This window comes from Enhydra lutris, unplaced genomic scaffold (assembly GCF_002288905.1).
Source record: "Enhydra lutris kenyoni isolate GAN:26980312 unplaced genomic scaffold, ASM228890v2 scaffoldscaffold15, whole genome shotgun sequence".
Lineage (NCBI taxonomy): Eukaryota > Metazoa > Chordata > Mammalia > Carnivora > Mustelidae > Enhydra > Enhydra lutris.
Window position 1 is genome coordinate 51,327,049 of NW_019154099.1, and position 19,963 is coordinate 51,347,011.

Here is a 19,963-nt window from a genome sequence, read left to right on the forward strand (position 1 = left end):
TATTTATTTATTTGACAGAGAGATCACAAGCAGGCAGAGGCAGGCAGAGAGAGAGGAGGAAGCAGGCTCCCCTAGAGAGCAGAGAGCCCGATGAGGGGCTCGATCCCAGGACTCTGAGATCATGACCTGAGCCGAAGGCAGCGGCTTAACCCACTGAGCCACCCAGGCGCCCCGTGAAGTCACAATATTTTTATGTCTGTTGATTATAATGTGCTAAATTCCTTTAGTTGTACAATACCACGCAGGTCCATTTTTAAAACGGAAAAATGGGGGTGCCTGGGTGGCTCAGTGGGTTAAGCCTCTGCTTTCGGCTCAGGTCATGGTCTCAGGGTCCTGGGATCGAGCCCCGCATTGGGCTCTCTGCTTAGCAGGGAGCCTGTTTCCCCCTCTCTCTCTGTCTGCCTCTCTGCCTACCTGTGATCTTTCTCTCTCTGTGTCAAATAAATAAATAAAATCTTTAAAAATAAAATAAAGTGGAAAAATGCAAACATACATAAAAAAACAAACCTTCAGAGGCTGAGAGTCTTCCTCATCTGAATCTTTGAATTCAACGCAAATAGCAATATTTCTGGCCTGCAGCAATATTTAAAGAAAAAAGTAAAAAGAAAATGAAACAAAAAGCCAGAATATGTATTTATAAGAGAACAGGAGAAGCCAAAACCTGAGAGAGTTTGATACCAAAACGGAAACCTCGACCTTTGCACTCACCTTGGCGAAAGACTTTTGACTGTCGTATTTCAAGTACTTTGGATAAACATAAAGGTGATTGTTGTAGATGGTGTAAGGCTGAGTGTGTTTGGGTATGCAGGGCACAAACTCCTCTACTTCAAATGTCACTGGAGTTTTACTACAGGTTTCAAATTGCTTCATGGGGATATACGATGAATTGACATAATCTGGAAAATTAAAAACAAACAAATTGAAGTAAAAGTCAAGCAACATTTTCTCTGGTTGTTACAGAGAACTTACACTTACTAGGAAAGTCTGAGGAAACATTATCGATCGTAATGTCTAGATTGCCCAAAATCACTGGGAGCTTTGCCATCTTCTCAGGTCTAGGAGCAAAAGAAGAGAAAAACCACATGTCTGTAAGTTAGGTTAGCTCTAAAACCTAAATCCTAGGGCAGCACTTCCCAGAGAAATATAACATGAGCCACAAAAGTAATTTTAAACCTTCTAGAAGCCACATCTTAAAAGGTAAAAAGAAGCAGGTAAAATTAGTTTTAAGAAAAACAATGAATTCTGGTACACTGAAAAGAAATTTAAAAAATTTTTAAATAAATTAATTTTTAAAAAAAGAAGATATTTTATTTGACCCAATTTATCCCAAGTGTTACTATTTCAATAGATAATCAGTATAAGACGTTATTCTAATTCTCTCAATCCAGAATGTTCTACACTCACAGCTCGTCTCAGTTTGGAGCTGCTGTATTTCTCGTGTTCAGTAGTCCGCTGTGGCCAGTGGCTCCCATGTTAGGCTGCACAAATCTAGGTAAGAATATGGGCAAGATCTACCATCTCTGTGAACCACTCCATCCTCACCCCCATTCTTGGCTCGAGTTGTAACAATACAGAGCTGGAAGCCGTCTTAGGCTCCCGTGTCCAGTGAAACGCGGGACACAAAGTAGGTGCACAGGGAAATGGCTGGTGTTTGTATCTGGTCTAACAGTCCAGTCCCAGAAAGCCCTCTGTGAAGCTCCTGCCAAGAACTCCTACCGCATCAACCCTTCCCAGTTGGAAGGAGACTTCGACACTGCCATTTTGACACCCAGGCTGCTCTTCCTCACTTCGCCTCTCTGGAACTTCCCCTCTCCAAGGGACCTGGTTACACTTTGCCACGTAACACCTTTCAACCATCTACAAACAGCAACCACACCTTGCTGACGTCCGCCATTTTCCAGCTCTTTTGGGCCTTCCTCCAAAGTCATTTCCCCCTAGAAGAATGTTCCATTTATATCAAGGTGCCCAAACTGCACACAGCAGGCCTAGGAAGGTCTGACCAGGTGGGGACTGAGCAGCTGTCTGGTTTTGAACAATACATGCTTCTACTCATGTAGCCAAATCCTATTATTTTGTGGTAGTCACACCACCCTGGTGATGTACATTACATTTAAATCACCTAAAATCCCTGAATCTTTTTCCACATGCTTTACTATCATGCTATCTTTCTCCATCCTGAATTCATACAATTATGTTTTTTGGGAACTCAGAACAGGATTTGATTTTTTGCCTTGAGGAAATTGCACTCTTTTACATTTGAGCCATTTCTAGTTGATCAAACCCTCCTAAGTCCAGATTCTAACATCTCATGTATTAGGTATTCCTAGTAGCTTGATGTCATGAAGGAATTTCATCAGCAAGTTACATTCTCAAAAAGTCACTGAGGATGACACTGTACAGAATGCGGCCAAGAACAGGTTCCTTCTCAAGCCTCTAGAAGCTCACCACTAGCCCACTCATCACCCGTCCTGGCATCTGGTTACTCCAGCAGTGGAACTGTCCACTCATGCATGCTACACTTCTCTGACTGGTTCCCAGGACGTCAGCATAATACGTACTTGTCAGAGGCTTTGCACTCCTCTGTGGTATCAGTTCCGCAACCCAATTAGAAAGAGAAGAGCAGAAATGTGGTTAGGACGACTAGTTCAACATGACATGGCTTAATCCTAGAAAACAGAATGCTGCCTCGTGGTTCTTCGTAAGCCACCTGTTCAATGATGTCTTTTTAAACGCTGCCAGAAAACATCAAAGCTCACTGGCCTACAGATTCTGCATTTCGTTTTATTCCTATTTTTGAAAAGTTCCTATTCTTGCTCCTGTTACCTGGTAAGGAGCCTCGCAGGTAACGTGTGTTGTCTATCCTGGGATATTGTTCACCCGCACCAGGACTTCCTAACAGTCTTAAATTCTTTCCTTTCTTTTTTTTTTTCTTTTATGATTTATTTATTTATTTTAGAGAGGAGAAAGCATGCGCATGAGCAGAGGGGCAGAGAGAGAGGGAGAGAGAACCTCAAGCAGACGCTTCGCCGAACGCAGAGCCTGATGCAGGGCTTGACCTCACAGCCCTGAGATCATGACTTGAGCAAAAACCAAGAGCTGGATGCTTACTGACTGCACCACCCAGGTGCCCCCCACAGTCTTAAATTCTTATCCTTATGACCACAGACCATGCTGAGCTCATTCATCTTTGCCTACTGCCAACTCCAACTTCCAGAATCACTTTCTCCTAGTGTTTCTCTCCTTTCTGCTTGTCTTTTGTTTATATCTGAGTTTAAATGAGCAATTCCTTGAAATCCTGAGAGAGATCACGATCAGGAAGGCAAGTCAACAATCTTCCCACACATTCCGCCTTCAGTTAAAATGAGTTCTGGCCAAAAGATGTCCAGGGATAGCCCGGCATCACCCCTACAGCTTGCCCCTGTGGCCACTGTGTGATTTGTTCAAAAACACAATATTCTTTGCTACTCGCAGGAAGACTGTGCCTTTGACAATCAACTTCCTGGGAGCTGTCGCGGGTCTCCCACCCACTGCATGCTCCCCAGATGATACACTGTCGGAGCCCCTCTCAGCTTCACACAAAGCTCCTCAAGGGACACCAACCCTGAGACCCATGGGTTTCTGTGCAGTGTTAAATTTTCCTGACATATACTGCCTTGCTCCACCTCTTCCTCCAAACAACTCAACGCTGCCCACATACCACAACACACGGCATCCCACAAAATCTCAGAGATACCGCTGAAGCTGTAGCTGCGTCCTCGAGTCACAAGTACTCTGTTTATTACAAAGAATATTCCAAATATGAGTATTCAGGGATGTCGTCTTTCTCACCCCTTCCTAGTTACTTCCGCCCATAAATGGGTCAGTACCGTCTTCACCATTCTATCCCTCTGACATCATCCTCATATGAACTTGTGATAACTGGATTGCTAAGCAACAAATTTTAATTCAACAATCTTTGCTGGAACTCTCTGTATAATGTGTTATTTCCTTCTCTGTCTGACTATACTTATTCCTCATTTGGTTTCTTCCCTCTGCCGAGAGCTTCTGCTTCTGGCTGCTAGTTCTACAGAGGCATTATGTCCACGCATTTCCAAGAAAGCACAGATCTGAGCTTTGTTCCACACCACACGGCACATGGGCTTTGTGGAAGCTTAGTTTTTTAAATATAATGTTCAACTTACTTCAGAAGTTTAGGGGTTTTATTGAACGTGGCTTATCAGACATCAAAACCTACAAACAACAGAAATTCTACTGGCTTTTTTACATGCATTTGCAAAGTGGTGGTGGTGGGTCTGTGGGTGTTACACAAAGCGGATTCTCTTGTGACTGGGATTAGATTTTGTTTAAATCTGTAAAGTATATATATATTCCATGTAAAACTTAAAATACTTGAGCAGGAAAACCCATCCTAAAACTTCATTTAAAAAATGTATACAGTAGACACATGTAGGGTATCTGGAATTTGGGAACTGCTTTTGTATACATATGAAGTTAGGAATGAGGCTCATTCTCACTCTTTTTTTCTCTTCCCATTGCCCATACAACTGCTCGACAATCCCCAGAGGCAGGGAGAGTATTACAAACCAGCAGTCATCCCATGCCAACAGGCTGGGTGTCCTCACCTGTGTTTCCGCTGCCTGGTTCCCCCTTCTCTACTGTCTGTCCTGACCCATTAAAGTGACTGACCAGCAATACAGGTGTGCTTGGGTCTCCTGTAGTCCCTAAAAGCTTTGGAGTCACTTAAAAAATGTATATGCCATTGAAAGAAATTTGAGATGTTTTTGTTGAAAAGAAATCACTGAACTGATGTCTATGAGATAGTTCAAAAACCGTTTACCAAGTGCTTACGGTGGTACAACACATGCTCAACTGAGCATCACAGACAGAACACAAACACGGAATGATGATTCCCGTCCTCAATAAGACATGTTAAGAAGCACTTCCATCCAGTGTGTGCAAACCTCCATGGGAAGGCCAGTGTCTAGTGTACTGAGAAGGAAAGGGACGAGGTGAGTCTTCTCGGTGAGGGAAATCACCCTGCCATCCGTTTTCCTTTATTCCCCCCACAGCTGTAGGATTACAAGGACTATGAGGGTTCCCCCTTAAAAAGAAGAGGAGATTCAAGCTGAGAAGGTGCATGACCTGCCCCAGGTCCCCCGACATGGACATGAGTTACAGACTGGACTCTGAAAGAGGAGTAGGGGTCCCTCGGAGATCCAAAGTGGAAGAGAACATGATTTAGGCAGAGGGCAAAGCGTGGTGGGGTGAAAGTGCCCAGTCACTTAAGAGAAAGGCAAGTAGCCCTACCTGGCTTGAGCGCAGTGTCACCAGAGGGAAATGGAGGTCAGAATGTCAAATTTGGACACGAAGCACACAAAGGTACAGATGAAGACATATATGAAGTCTCATGCACAAACCCTAATAACATTATTAACTAAACTACCCAATATGGTAGTATTAACTAAGGTTTATACTTAGGCAGCTCTTCTTGCCCACAGCCCTGTCTCTGTGCTTTAATAAAAACACCTTTTCGCACTAGGAAAAAAAAAAAAAGTTTACATTTAAAAAGGAATGTTCTATTTTTATACTTTACCTTCATGCCTTCAGATTTCCTGCAGAAGTTAGAAAAGGCACCACCATGAGCAAGTCAATTATAAAATACCAAGTGTTTCTTCTTAGACAAATATTTCTGGAAGCATATATGTCAGCAATACCATTTATCTGACAGAATCATTTTCTTACTAAATCTTGGAACACAGCCCTTGGTAATTACTGGGAGGGGAAGGGGGAAGTGGCTTATGAGATTTGACAGCTGTTTTCTAAAGACTGGGGCAGCTTGAGAAAATTTTTCCCATCCATTTAATAATGACACTTTGAGACAATCATGGGAACAGAAACAATAGCTTTGCATCCAAGCTAGTGCCCAGGCCAGTGACACAGGATTATTCTTTGTAAAAATAAATAAATAAATAGGAAAGGAAAAGAGCAATACTAAGGTTAAAAAAAAAAAAAAAAAAAAGGAAAAAAAAAAAAAAAAAAAGGAAACCTCCAGTTCCCTAATTCCACTGTGGAAACCAGAGGGAATGGACATGGGCATTTCTCCGGATTCTTGCTGTGAAGGAAAGACAAAGCCCCCCCATGACAGCTGCACCTTCGGATGCTGATAGCATCACACCCCTATTTGCCAGTTTCTGAGTCTCTCACTGGCCATGCTCCTCCCACAAGAGCCTTCCTCGTGAGCACGCCCATGAAGGCCCGGAGTGCCGGGGAGAACACTGCTGGGCTCTGAACCAGGGAAGGCCTATGCTGTTTGCTGCCTGGCCATGGCCTCTTGGCTCAGATCATTCTTTCATTAAAGACCCCATAGGGTCCTACCCCTGGGCCTCCACTGAGGACCAGAACTGTGAGCTGGGACTACCATCAAAGCACCACCACCAGCCAGAGCCATCTCAAGCTAGTCAGTGTAGGACGTAACTTCTGATAGGGCTTCTAACCTCCATTACACATAAAAAACTCCATTGTTTGTTTGTCAGAATATGAAAATAAAAGTTAAAAAAAAAAAAAAAGCCCAAGTAAAATCACGGAAAGCCATAAGGTAGAAGAGAAAAGCCACCTATACAGCCATCCCTCAGCGACAACCATGACCACCATTTTGGTGTATATCCCTCTCTTTCCATCTGGCTGGCTATTTGCCTATCCATTTCTTCATTTATACACAAAAAGAAATATATAAAATATTTTCTTCTCAAAAATGAGGTCACAGATACACTTTCACTTCCTTAACAATATAGTGTGTACACCTTCCTAAGTGATTACATTTGGACCGACGTCGTGATTATTAAGAACTGCATGATAGTCCAGTGCAAGAAAACTGTCATCTATTTAACTAAAAGTGACTAAAGTTTTCAAAAAGCGAAACAAAGTAAGATGACTTTTTGTTCTACAAGCAAGGGAGAAACGTGACAATAATTACTATTTGATGACATGTTGTATATGATAACACTCACTATGAGTAAGTAATCATTTTTAAGAGATGCTAATTACGGTTCTATTTAGAATTTTGAAAAATCAGAAGGAAGAGAAGTAAGAATAAGGCAAAAATGAACTTCTAACAGCCAGTCCTGAGTTCTAAGCAAAGTGACATTTTTACTTTGACACGTGGGGTTTTTTTCCCCCCAAATAAAAAACTAAGATGGTAAAGGTCCTATGGTACAGAATAACTAGAGGCTGGCTCTTGGCCATTCTTTTCATTTCATTATTTTTTAATACCCTCAGTTCATTCTCATTCACAGAATTTTCCCAGAAAACGTCTGAAGTTTTTATGTCCCTAGCAAAGGAAATGTCCTTAGCAAAGGAAATCAGTTTTGTGAGTTTCAAAGTGAACCCATTATGATGGAACACTAAACAGCGCCGTGATAGAAGATTCTCAGCCGGGCTGCGCCAGCCACTACTTGGCCTCTCTTCTCCACCTTGCTGTGGGCTGAACGGCATCCCCAAACACATCTGCTAAAGTCCTAACCCCTGGTACCTATGGATGCAGGGTCTTTCCAGACGTAATCAAGAGAAGATGAAGTCGCTGCGGGTGGCCCTAATCCAGCATGACACATTCCTTTAGAAGAAGGGCACCACACCAGAAACGCACAGGAAGGCATCCACGGGGAGCCTGAGGCAGTCACTGGACGGATGCCGTCACAAGCCGAGGAATGCCTGGGGTCATCAGAGATGAAGGAACCAAGGAAGGATCCTCCCCCCACAGATTTTGGAGCAAGTGCAGGCCTGCCAATGTCTTGGTTTTGGAATTCTAGCCTCCAGAACTGCGAGGGAAGACATTTCCGTGGGTTTAAGCCACCCAGTCTGTGGCACTTTGTTTTGGCAGCTCTAGGAAACGCACACACTCATGGGTATAGGTAAAGCACTGAAACAATGCTTGTAATCAGGAAGCACTATGTAGGGTACTGTCCTTCCCTTCCATCGCCCATTCAGGTAATGGTACCTGAGTCACTCCATTGTGCAGGTCGGAAACCTGGGGGTTATTTATCTGAGACCGCTACCTGTCCACTGCTCTCTCCTTCCACCCTTCACCCAATCGGAAATCCCAGACAGAGGAATGGTGGGTCCCCTGATGTGACCCCAATTAGTCCCCTTCTCCCTCTGCCACTTATCCTAGCTTTGCCAAGTCCTTTCCCATCTCCTGCCAGTGGTCCCTCCACTGTCTCCTTCCTCTGAAGGCTCATCTCTATCCTCACACCACCCTCCACAGCACCACCAAAAACATCATTTGAAGAATTCAAATTAACCAGGATACCCTTCAATTTTAAATCTCTTCTTCCTTCCCAAGGACACGAGGCAAAGTTCCACGCTCCCCCAACTGGCCCTATGATGTTCAAGCAGAGCCCACGCCCCATCCCCACCAAACACCTTCTGTCCCTCAGGTGTGCAAATAACAAGAAAGGCTTTGAGACTCACTTCCGGAAGTCTGCCAGTAACTTGAGCATGTCATCATTGGAGAGCTTATTGCTATCTTGCCTGTAAAGAGCAGAGAATCTGGCATTTTTGTCAAGGTTTCCAGATGCATCCTTAAACAACGTCCTGAAATAGCCAAACAACATTTCTAAAGTGAGTTTCCAAAAGGCCAAAATAAATCCACAACTTAACTTTGGTTTCCACGTGAAGACCAATTATTATTCCATTGGCTGTATGTAGCTAACAGAAATCTCATTATCTAAAAACACGGAAGACATTTATGAGGAGGAACACAACTAACTCAATTTACATAGAAAACATTTCCAGCATATGGCTCGTGCTTAGGGAACAACATACACAGTGAAATGCTTCAGAAGCAGAGCTCACAATTAAGGATGATCTGCAGGGACCACCCCCCACCCCGCCCCGCCACAACAGCCCACTCCCTTCCCTCCGCCTGGGCCGCTGCCCATGTGGAGGGACATGTGAAGGGACCTCTGGACATGTGGAGGGAGCCCGGGATACCGGTCCCCACACAGCTCTCCTCCAGCCAGCACCTTTCCTCTCTGCAACTCCACTAAGGGATTGTTCAGATAGGGAGGGGGCTTTTGTATTTTTCAGTTTTACACATTTAAATCCTCTTTGTCTCTTAACAATAAACAGAATAGACCTATCGATCTATATACCTCTCTTCATATATCTGTATCTATATCAAACGTACAGAAGATGTTGTCCTTACCTTGCTGCCCACGCAAATGGCATTCTGTACTGGCCTAGTCTTTGGCATGCCTGCTTGGCATTCTTCAGCACTTTCTGAGCAACCTTGAAGACATCAGAATCAAGCCATGAGACGCTGCATCCCACTGCCAGGACTGTGGTTTAAAGAGCCATCATCCCATGTTCATTAAACAAGCTCTTATCAGAGTACCAGATGCTTGGAAAAGCACAGTGATGGCTAATGAATATGGCTGGATTTATACGAGGTCCAGAGCATTCTGTTTAATGCAGTCGTTAGCAGTGATTTTCAAAGAATGAGGACTGTTTCTAAAATGTTATGTCTTTTCTAAAATGTTTTTATGGGCCACAAGCATACCATTTCATAGGCTTTCATAGTTCTTTATGAAGAACTTATGGCTACTTATAAGTCCACTGGGTTATTAACAATTGCTAATACTTGGTATTCACACCAAAATATATCATGTTAATTAAAGTTGAAATGAGAACTCTGATGTGCACTGGCCTGCGCAAATTCCCACAATCTGGGGGGACAGATACTCATTATATAAGACATTACAGGTGCTGAATTAAGTGAGACCAGAGTTTTTCATTGTTAGAGTCTCAGTTTCTAAGTATAAATTACTGCTATTTTCACTCCGTAAGGATCAGTTTTCATTTGTTGTGGGCTGACTTATTAACTCTGTGGTGCACGGTGAAGCAGATTCGCTTCGGCCTAAGACGTATGCATGGCAGGCCAACGAATCAACTCCACCCCTGCTGCGCAAGCTCAAGCAGATGACCTTCCCCCAAGTCTGCTCGTCTTGGACACAGCACAGCGACCAACGCCAAGTCTGACTCGGTCACGGTGGCACATTCGAGGGCCTTTTACAGCACTGATCCACACCACAGTCAAAGCAGTCGTGGGAGTCGAGATCTAGAGCCTGTGAACCAAGGTGTGCACTGCGGAGCTACAGCCTCGGCATGACCAGGGAGCTTGCCAGGAATGCAGAGTCTCGGGCCCCACCGCAGACCTGCCAGGTCAGAACCTGCATTCTGAGCAGACCCCCGGGATCTGTGCGCACCAGCTCTGATGAGTGCTCATCTTCTAGATGAGAAGGAGAAAGAGCGGTTTGTCTCGAAGTCAAACTGAAACCTGCTGTGGGACCCCAGACCATTAAACCTCTCTGGGCTCCACTTTCCCCACCTCAAGACAGAAGGGCATGAGCCATAATACTTTTCATTACCCCTTCCAGTTACCAGACATCATGATTCCACCACAACTGTGTGGTGGGAATCGTTGCCCTCACGAGTGAATTAGAAACGTGTCTTGATTGAAACACGCCCATAGCTCACCCAGCTCCTCCCCTTCTTCCAGTTGGGCATGTTCTTGTGGGGATCTGGGGTACACAGCCATAGGTAAAACGGCCTACCTTCCTGGAGGGGTAATTTCACTCAAACATTTTCGGATAGAAACTATCATTTTTAGGTTCTAATAATACGGACTATGCTGTGAGGTAAAATGTAATATTTGCATAAAATTTAAAGCTAAAACATAGGCTTCAAGTAAGTTTCACTGTTCCCTGCAGCAAACAGGGTCTGAGCTCACAGACTTACTGGGGGTGCAAATGGAACATGAGGTATGCAAAAGACTGAAAAACTCATTTCTGCCCTCTAGGGTTTTCTTCCTCCCTCCCTCCCTCCCTTTCCTACCCTCCCTCCTTTCCCTCCCCTCCTCCCTCTCTTCCTTCCTTTCTTTCTTTCTTTTTCTTCCTTCTTCTTTTTTAATCTATTCATGGCGGACACCTACGGAGACTTTCCATAAAAGTTTCCTCCTCCAAGACAAAATTTAATCTAAATGATGTTCCAGACCATCTTGGAAAACAGGAAGAAGTAATTTTGATACACATTAGAAAGCCATCCCTCAGTAATATCTCTGCCAAAACTTTTATTCTGATAAAAAATGGCTGATATAAAACAGATATAAAATGGTTGATATAAAATCTATTCTGATATAAAATGTTAATCTCTGCCTTAATACTTCGGAGGTGTGAATGCGTGGAATAATGCACACATGGCTGAGCTTTCCGTTCCGTAAGTAAAGAAGGAAGAGCAGACTTGCACAGATGCTCAACGGACACTGGGAAGCATGAGTAGAGCATAAAGTTGAGCCCAAAGGGAAATGTGATTTTGCAGGAACATGAGCTGCCAAATTTCAAACTGTGCACGTGGCAGGCAGAAGAGCAAAGATGGTGCATGTAGGCCCTGGAAATGAGTTACATACACAGGGACGTAGACCTTACTTGGGCCTTCACTGGTTATTAACCAAAACAGAGCATGGAGGACATTAGGGGAAGGAAGGGAAAAATGAAGCGGGGGAAGTCAAAGGGGGAGAGGAACCACGAGAGACCGTGGACTCCGGGAAACAAACTGAGGGTTTCAGAAGGTATAGGGGGTGAGGGGATGGGTGAGTCCGGTCGTGGATATCAAGAAGGGCACAGGTGGCATGGAGCACTGGGTGTTCTACGCAAACACTGAATCATGGAACAAGACATCAAAAACTAATGATGTACTGTAACATAATAAAAAAACAAACAAACACAGGAGCTAAAAGAGCTTCTCATGCAAGGTTTTACAAACTTGATCTAAAAAATAAAGTAGCTTCTTTCCAGGGACTAAACTTTACTCAGCTTTCATCAGCCAGAAAGGCATACTGTTGGAAGCAGTGTGCCTGGGAAGCTGGGCTTTCCCTGGCTGAGGGTGACAAGTGATAATGGTCTCCAGTGCATGTCACTGATCTGCAGCCTCGCCGGCGATGTCTCATATGTTATCTGCGCAGTCCCAGAACTGTTCCTGAGAGCGACCTGAGCGGGAAGCAGTATCATCCTTCAAGTACAGATGGCTCACCAGAGCCCAGAGAGGTGACACAACTTCTCCAAAGCAGCCAGCCTTGTTAGCACTCAGGACCCAGGTCTCTGACTCCTAGAACCTGCTCTTTAACAACCGCCCTCCATCCTGGGGACACCCCTGTGCTGTGGGGGGTGCCGCAGACAGGAAGAGGGGAAGCTCTGAAGCAGCTCGATCATTGTCCTTCAGAGCCAGGGGAGTGTCCCCTCCTGCTGCGGACCAGTCCTTGACAACAGAGCAGGGTCATCTCTCAGACGGACCACTTGTAAAAATTAATGTCAGACCAGCACAGATGGCACTCAAATGCCCACTCTACTAGGAAGCTCGATGTGCTAGAAGGTGACAAGCAAGTGCCTTTGGTCACAAGAGCTGTGGGACACTGAGCATGTAACTAAACCTTGGTAAACCCCAGTTTTCTGATGCCTGAAAGGAGATCTGGGACTAGATAACCTCTGAGATTCAAGTCTGCATGTGTCCACAGCAAGGCACTCCCCAACTAAGAAGCATACACCAAAGAAAGGAAAAACACCAAAAACACATCTTGCATGTTTCCCTTCCCTCTGCTATGGGAGTCACACCACCTCTGCCACCATAACCTGTCCCATGGGACCATACAGGGGACTGAAGCACTGACCTTACTGGCCAGACCACCTGCGCCAGACCCTTCCCATGTGCAGCCTCCATGTACATTTCAGCATAAACGGACCCAAAGGGAATTCCAGAATCCAAGAGACACATCAACAGCTTTGGCAATTATTTTAGGATGTCTGGGCAACTGAAACATTTTATATACATACGGGACTACTTTTCACTGAAAACTGGACACACCAGGTTAGGTGGAATAGTAAATCTATGTAAGTAAATCTATGTAAGTAAGTACATCTTCCAGAATATAAATACAGCCCAACTCTGATTTCTTTAAGCATTTCTGTTTTGACAGACAGACCTTTTTTCTAATTGCTCTTCATCATCACAAAGCGTAAAAGTCAGCCGTACCTTGGAAGAGTCTGAACTTTTCATGTATGGCTCGGCGCCGTGCGTGATGCTGCCCTGGAGCACTTTCTCAATTCTAGCCACGAGGAATATATCAGGGTGAGGACATGTGACTGAGAATATCCCCTAGGGAACAAATGATTTTCTTTAGTGGGTCCAAGTCACAGCCACGTTAAACAAAGCCCCTGAACGTTAAACCTGCTAAAGCAGCAAAGAGTGCGGACACAGTACAGCCCCTTAGGGGCACCCGGTGCTTGTCACTAGGTCATCGTCCTACCAAAGAGGCGATTTGGCAGGACGCCTGAGGGGCTCGGTCGGTGAAGCATCTGTCTTGGGCTCAGGTCATGATCCCGGGGTCCTGGGATCAAGGCCCGCATCGGGCCCCCTGCTGCGAGAAGGGGCCTGCTGCTCCCTCTCCCTCTGCCTGCTGCTCCCCTTGCTTGTGCTCTCCCCCCACCCAGTAAAAAAAAAAAAATTAAATTAAAAAAAGGCAATATGGCGGGTGGGGGAGCAACTAGCAGAAAGTTTAGAAAAAAAGAAATGACAAGCCAAATGCCATTTCTTGTCCTCTCAGCTAATCATATATGCAGTCAATAAACTCCACAGTCTCGTTCGACCCAGCTGTGCACTGCAGTGTCTTGCCACGCATTCACACAGCACGTGCGAAATAAGTCGCAGCAGGACCACTGCTGGGCGCGAGTCCCCCACCTGCTTCGGATACTGCATGGAGGCTTCATGAAGGATGTCCTGAAGGGTAGGCGAGCTCTGCCTGCCACCGTTCATCACAGCCGGGCACGTGGGGGCCAGCATCTGCCTCACGGAGAAATGGTTCAGGTCCACGTGGAAATCGGCAGAAATCTTTCGGTTGTATTTTATGTCAAACAGGGACAGAGTAACAAAGAAGGGCTCTACCTGAACGAAACAAAACCATCCAGACCATCACTATGGCTCCAACTGTCGGGGGAAAAGAGGGTTGCTATCGAAGAAGAAATTATTCAACCTATTTGTAAGGGCTGCTATAAATCACTGTCAAAGAGAAAGTCTCCGTCCCTATCTTTTGTCACAAACATCCCGTCTCTGAGGCTGAACAACCCCCGGCATCCTGACCTAAACACTGCATTTCTCCATCAGGAACTAGGATTTTCGGTCCAGACCACACTGCAATCGGCACATTGGTGACCTCTGAACAGTTTTGTAAATTATTTTTTAAAAGGGAAAATTACAGGGGCACCTAGGTGGCTCAGTGGGTTAAAGCCTCTGCCTTCGGCTTGGGTCATGATCCCAGGGTCCTAGGATCAAGCCCCGCATCGGGGTCTCTGCTCAGTGGGAAGCCTGCTTCCCTTCCTCTCTCTCTGCCTGCCTCTCTGCCTACTTGTGATCTCTGTCTATCAAATAAGTAAATAAAAATCTTTAAGAAATAAAAAAAAAATTTTTTTAAAGGGAAAATTACATTTGTGGTGGGTCCTTCTTCATTTTCTGCAACACAGCATTGTAAATTGAAAGATAAATCATTGCATTTGACAAGAATTCTCTTCCCAAACTTCTCTTCAAATGGCTTCACTTCGGGTTCAGCTGATGTGAAGTCAAGCTTCTTTAAAAGAAAATGTACAAAAATATATTATGCTCACATTAAAAAAAACCCCTAATAAACACATCCTAAGGAAATGCTGTAAAATATGGAAAAGATATATGTATATATACACTCATTTAATCATAACAGTGTTACTGTTTTGTAAGTTTATATAGCTTATAATAATGATTAGATAAATGATGGTATGCCTACTCAATGGGTTATTATACAGAGCTTAGAAATTATGGTTATGAACAACTTAGGTGTCCATCAACAAATAAATAAACAAAATCTGGTATATTGCCCATACTGTGGAGTATTAGCCCTAAAAAGGAAGGAAATTCTGACACACGCTACAATATGGATGGACCTTGAAAAACACCACGCTCAATAATCCAGACACGAAGACTGCAAACAAAAGGGGGAAAAATACAGCAGAACCGTCATGCCCTGGGGGCAGCTCTGGAGGTCCTTACCACGCCGGGTTCGGACTTTTGGGGGCACAGATGTGGCTCGTATGTGCCTTGGACGAGTCAGGAAACACCACTGCCTGCAGGGAATCTGCATTGATGCTTATTATTTTCTGATGGTCATTTTATGGGGTAAATTATATGTTCTTTGTGGACTCGAGGACATCCTGGATAGATCGCTCAGTTTTCAACAATCTACTAAATATGAAACACTCACAGTCATTGTGGTATGGTGATGAGATTATGGTTGTTTTTTATTTTTCCTTTTCCCCTGAATTTTCTATATTGTTGTTATGTTGCTTATAAATCCAAAGTAAACAAACATGCAAACACATAAATAAATGAAACATATCATCTGTCAAACATTTTCTTTCCCTGGCTTAGTTTTCAAATGTGAACATTAAAAAATAGTTCGTACCTGGGCATCTGGGTCCAAGTAAAAAAGTTTAACTCTGCTTTCACTTTTCAGTTTGATTTCTGCTTCTCTGGTACTCTGACAACAAGAGAAACAAAAAATTAAAAAATCACATTTAAAAAAACCCTCTTCTTACAGAGGTGTTTGAACATATCTGTCCCATCGGGAAGAGCGAGGCCACCAGACAACTCCACTCTCGTTCTGGAGAGTCAACGGCACATCAAGGAACAGGGACAGACTATCAAGTGGGCAGCACACGAGAAGACCTGATCCTAGAGGGTCAAAAACAATCAAAGAAAGCGGAAGAGAATAATTAAGCATTACTATCACGAAAGGCTCCGTAAAGCAAAGGAAGAGGAGACAGTCTCTGAATAAAGGGGTGGCTCTGAAGCACAAAATTTAGGAAAACACGAGCATTTGGGGCTGAATGAAAAGGCTGCACAGCACAGATAGACAAAGAATGGAAATGAGCCCAGATGGCAGAAAGAATTTTGGGTCCACCAAAGACTGAGGTATAAGCCCAGAAGGGAGTATGTTTTGAATGGTGGGATAGAGAAACTGACAGATCTTGAATGACTGCCATCGGTGTCTATGGCAGGCAGGAGGGGGCACTGCTGATCCATTCAAATAAAGACTTACTGAGAACCTCTTATGTGTCAGGCACTAGGGACACAAACATGAATGCAACACAGCACCTATCCCCAAGGAATACTAGCAAAGAAGACAGATTATAAACAGGCGATAAGAATGGCAGAGATAGCATACGGCACAGTGAGTGCTAACCTGGCCCAGGGGATGGCAGTGAGGGAAGAGTTTCCAGAAGAAGGCCCACCTTGAAATCCAAGAACATCTGGCAGGAAAGAAGGGAGTTGTGGGAGGAGGTTCCTGCAGGTACAAAGCTACAGTCTCCCCTGAGCAATGGTTAAGTCATTTATTACGACTGAATGCTGGGGCATGACGGGGAAAGTAAAGAGAAATGAATCTGGGATTTGTAGGTTGGGGACTGTAGATCTTCTTCAGAAACCACAAAATCCAAATGCACTATTTTTAAGCAAAGGAATAAAATAACCAGATTCTGCATTTTAAAAGAACCCCTTGGGCAGGACTGAGGCAGTGGGTTATAAGGGTTAAGGCCAAGAGGCCCAAATGGGCTCTTTATCACAGCTGCCTCCCCCCACCCCACAGCAGAGCCCACCTATAACAAAGCCTAGTCCTCACGTGGGTAGCCATTAACTGAGATCGCTAAGTCAGGAGGAAGGGGTTTGTGGAGGTGACCAAGCACGGAAATAAATGCCTGTGGACAGAGAAATGGCACATAAGCATGAGGCAGGGAGGAAGGCTGAAATTACAGACTTGGAGAACATCAGTCTAGAGGTGGGGACAGAGAAGCCTCAGAGTGGCTAAAATTCCCTGGGGGAGAATTTGAAGGGGTTTGAAGACAGAAGCCCTGGGGCCCCGACACTGAAGGGATGGTGAGAAGAGAAGCCACAGAGGAAGTGGGACAAAGGGAGGCAGAGACAGGAGCTGGAGAAGTGGAATTTGGGAACAGAAAGACATTTCGAAGACATTCACAAGATGAAAGTCATTGCCAACCACATTACTTTTCACACTCGGTGCCTCTAAATCTGTGTCCTGTTCCTATTACCCTCAATCTCCATGGTTAAGTCCACAGATTCGGAATAGGATGCCTCACTGACCTGTTCTAGCCCCACAGACCGACTCACATCTCAGCATGTGATGCCGCAGTGACAGCCACTGCGGCATCAGTGGGGAGGGTGTCCTGTCCTCTCTGCTGGTGGCTGAACTTGATCTATTAATTATATTGCTGGATCTCAGCTCATGAGAAACTGAGCAGCTTCCTAAAATTCTCAGTCATGAAACTGTCACAAGAGGTTGGTTCTCAGCAATGACCCAAACTCTACCACGACCAGATCTGAAAACCACCTGTCTCTGTCTAGCAAAATGAAAGGACCACCAGAATACCAACTAAGAAACTGTGTCCTAGTTCTAGCTCCCTTGTCACCTACCTATGTGAACGTGAGCAAGCCGCTTAACCTCTCTGAACTCCACTTCCATTTCTAAGTAAAAATGTTGAATAAGATCACGGATAGAGTCTCTTCGCACAGCAAAGTTTATCTTGATCTTCTCAGTGGGAGCTTTAAGGCTTCTAGAGGTGAGCATTCCAACATTCCCACAAATCGTTCCATATGAGCTGACGCAGGCTCTCTCCACACACGGGACAGGACAACTTTTTGACTCCATCTTGCCAATCACTGCTCCTAACTTCTCACATCAAAAGAGCCGAACATGTGCGTGCAGAATATACTTAGCTGAACCCAAAGAATTTGCTCTACTTTGTATACAACCCATGATGTTTCCTACCAAAAATGTCAGTACTAGGTGCTGCAAGCCACCACCACCAGTCATGCATTCTACTTCTGAATTCCTGCTCGAGTCTTCAACAAAGGCAGATCCTGTGATCTCAGACACTACAACAGAGTGATGGATTCTTAACGCAGATACAGTTCCTAGAGGGTTTCTCAAAGATGCTTGTTGTCAAAGCTGACTGTATCTGAGATCAGAAATGAACACAGCACAGATGACTGCTATGAGGTCCGTACAATAGAGGACAACCAGGGATGCAGACATATTAAAAGGAAAAAAAAAAAACAAAAACTAGCCAAAATAGACTCAAAGCATCCTGATGTTGCCACTAATATCCAAGGGACAGATTCTTCACTAGAGAATCCATTTAATGGGAAAGAAGGGACAACGTCAGAAGCAAAAATGACCTAAAAGCCTATCATCTACCTTAGATACATTGACAGCTCCACTATGTCACTGATTAAAAGTAAACTCAAAGCTCCTTAAAAGTTCCTCCCATTCCTCCCAAGGCTTACAACAAATGCATTAAACAGAGGGGACGCCTGAGAAATAGTGTTTGAAGGAATCACCAAGTAAAACATAGGCAGAAAGAAAATGTGGCTCAGGAAAGGCAGGGCTTTGCCCCAGAGCCAGGGAGTAACAATTATCTGGAAGGGTCACAATGATAAAAAGCAAATATATATTCATAAGAGCCAGTATCTCCATGCTAATATCCCAAATGCACATGTAAAACTTGTACAACCTTGGGGGGCGGGTCCTAGTATGATCCTTGTTTAGAAAAGGAGACACCGATGGGGCGCCTGGGTGGTGGTTCAGTAGTTGAACCTCTGCCTTTGGCTCTGGTCGTGGTCTCAGGGTCCTGGGATCGAGCCCCGCATTGGGCTCTCTGCTCAGTGGGGAGCCTGCTTCCCCCTCTTTCTCTGCCTGCCTCTCTGCCTACTTGTGATCTCTGTCAAATAAATAAATAAAATCTTAAAAAAAAAAAAAAAAGAAAGAAAGACAGAAGAGGAGAAACTGAGCCACAAGGGATAAATACTTTGCTTAAGAATTCAACACAATAGGGGCACCTGGGTGGCTCAGTGGGTTAAGGCCACTGCCTTCGGCTCAGGTCATGATTCCAGGGTCCTGGGATCGAGCTCCGCATCGGACTCTCTGCTCGGCAGGGAGCCTGCTTCCCCCCTCTCTCTCTGCCTGCCTTTCTGCCTACTTGTGATCTCTGTCTGTCAAATAAAGAAATAAAATCTTAAATTTAAAAAAAAAAAAAAAGAATTCAACACAATTAGAAAAAATTTTTTAAAAAAGATGGAGGAAGAGATCTACAAGCCAATAAAACACCCAAGATTGCCTGCAAACCACAAGATCTTTTATCTTTGACAGATTTGATAGGGACAAATCTGAGAGGGACAAACAGCCACAACTTGATCCTGTACTTCTAGCCTCCAGAACTGTGGGACAATAAATTTTTGTTGTATAAGCAAAAAAAAAAAAAGAGTTCAACACAATAAATGGAAGCCTGACTTCTGAGTCTGTGTGGCGTCAACGCAGACTCTTCAACTATTCGACAAGGAAAAAGAATAGATAAAGTATATGAACAGGCAAGTCAGAGAGGAAGAAACACAAACATCTGAAAATTGAAAAATCTCACTATTAAGCAGCAAAACACAATTGAAAGCAGTGAAATACCATTTTCACTCTCCTGGGGAGGACATAGAAAAAATGGGAATGTGAACTGTTATAACATTCTGGGAAGCAACCTGGCAATATTTAAAGCATTAAAAACACAATAACCTCTGACCTAGAGTTCCCATTTCGCAGACCATCCCTATTGAAATAAGAAAACAAGTATTTAAGCTTATGATATGCCATGTTGTGGGGAGCCTGGGTGGCTCAGTCGCTTCAGTGTCTGACTTCAGCTCAGGTCATGATCTCAGGGTCCTGGGATGGAGTCCCTTGTCAGGTTCCCTGCTCAGTGGGGAATCTGCTGGTCTCTCTCCCCTAACCCTGCCCCCTGCTCATGCTCTCTCTCTCAAATAAATACATAAAATC

At 44.4% G+C, this 19,963-nt stretch overlaps 1 protein-coding gene across 11 annotated transcripts in view; it reads right to left on the reverse strand.

Annotated features, from left to right (window-relative positions):
• LOC111147102 (dedicator of cytokinesis 9) overlaps window positions 1-19,963 on the reverse strand; it is a 277,848-nt gene that overhangs the window by 89,031 nt on the left and 168,854 nt on the right. For all 11 annotated transcript variants that reach the window (XM_022502995.1, XM_022502993.1, XM_022502988.1 and 8 more), the window contains exons 10-18: window positions 15,536-15,610; window positions 14,528-14,668; window positions 13,786-13,989; window positions 13,081-13,203; window positions 9,203-9,285; window positions 8,467-8,589; window positions 976-1,055; window positions 709-896; window positions 508-573 (exon numbers count right to left, since the gene is read on the reverse strand). In XM_022502995.1, the coding sequence (XP_022358703.1) occupies window positions 508-573; window positions 709-896; window positions 976-1,055; window positions 8,467-8,589; window positions 9,203-9,285; window positions 13,081-13,203; window positions 13,786-13,989; window positions 14,528-14,668; window positions 15,536-15,610 (1,083 nt within the window). The remainder of the gene's footprint in view (window positions 1-507; window positions 574-708; window positions 897-975; window positions 1,056-8,466; window positions 8,590-9,202; window positions 9,286-13,080; window positions 13,204-13,785; window positions 13,990-14,527; window positions 14,669-15,535; window positions 15,611-19,963) is intronic.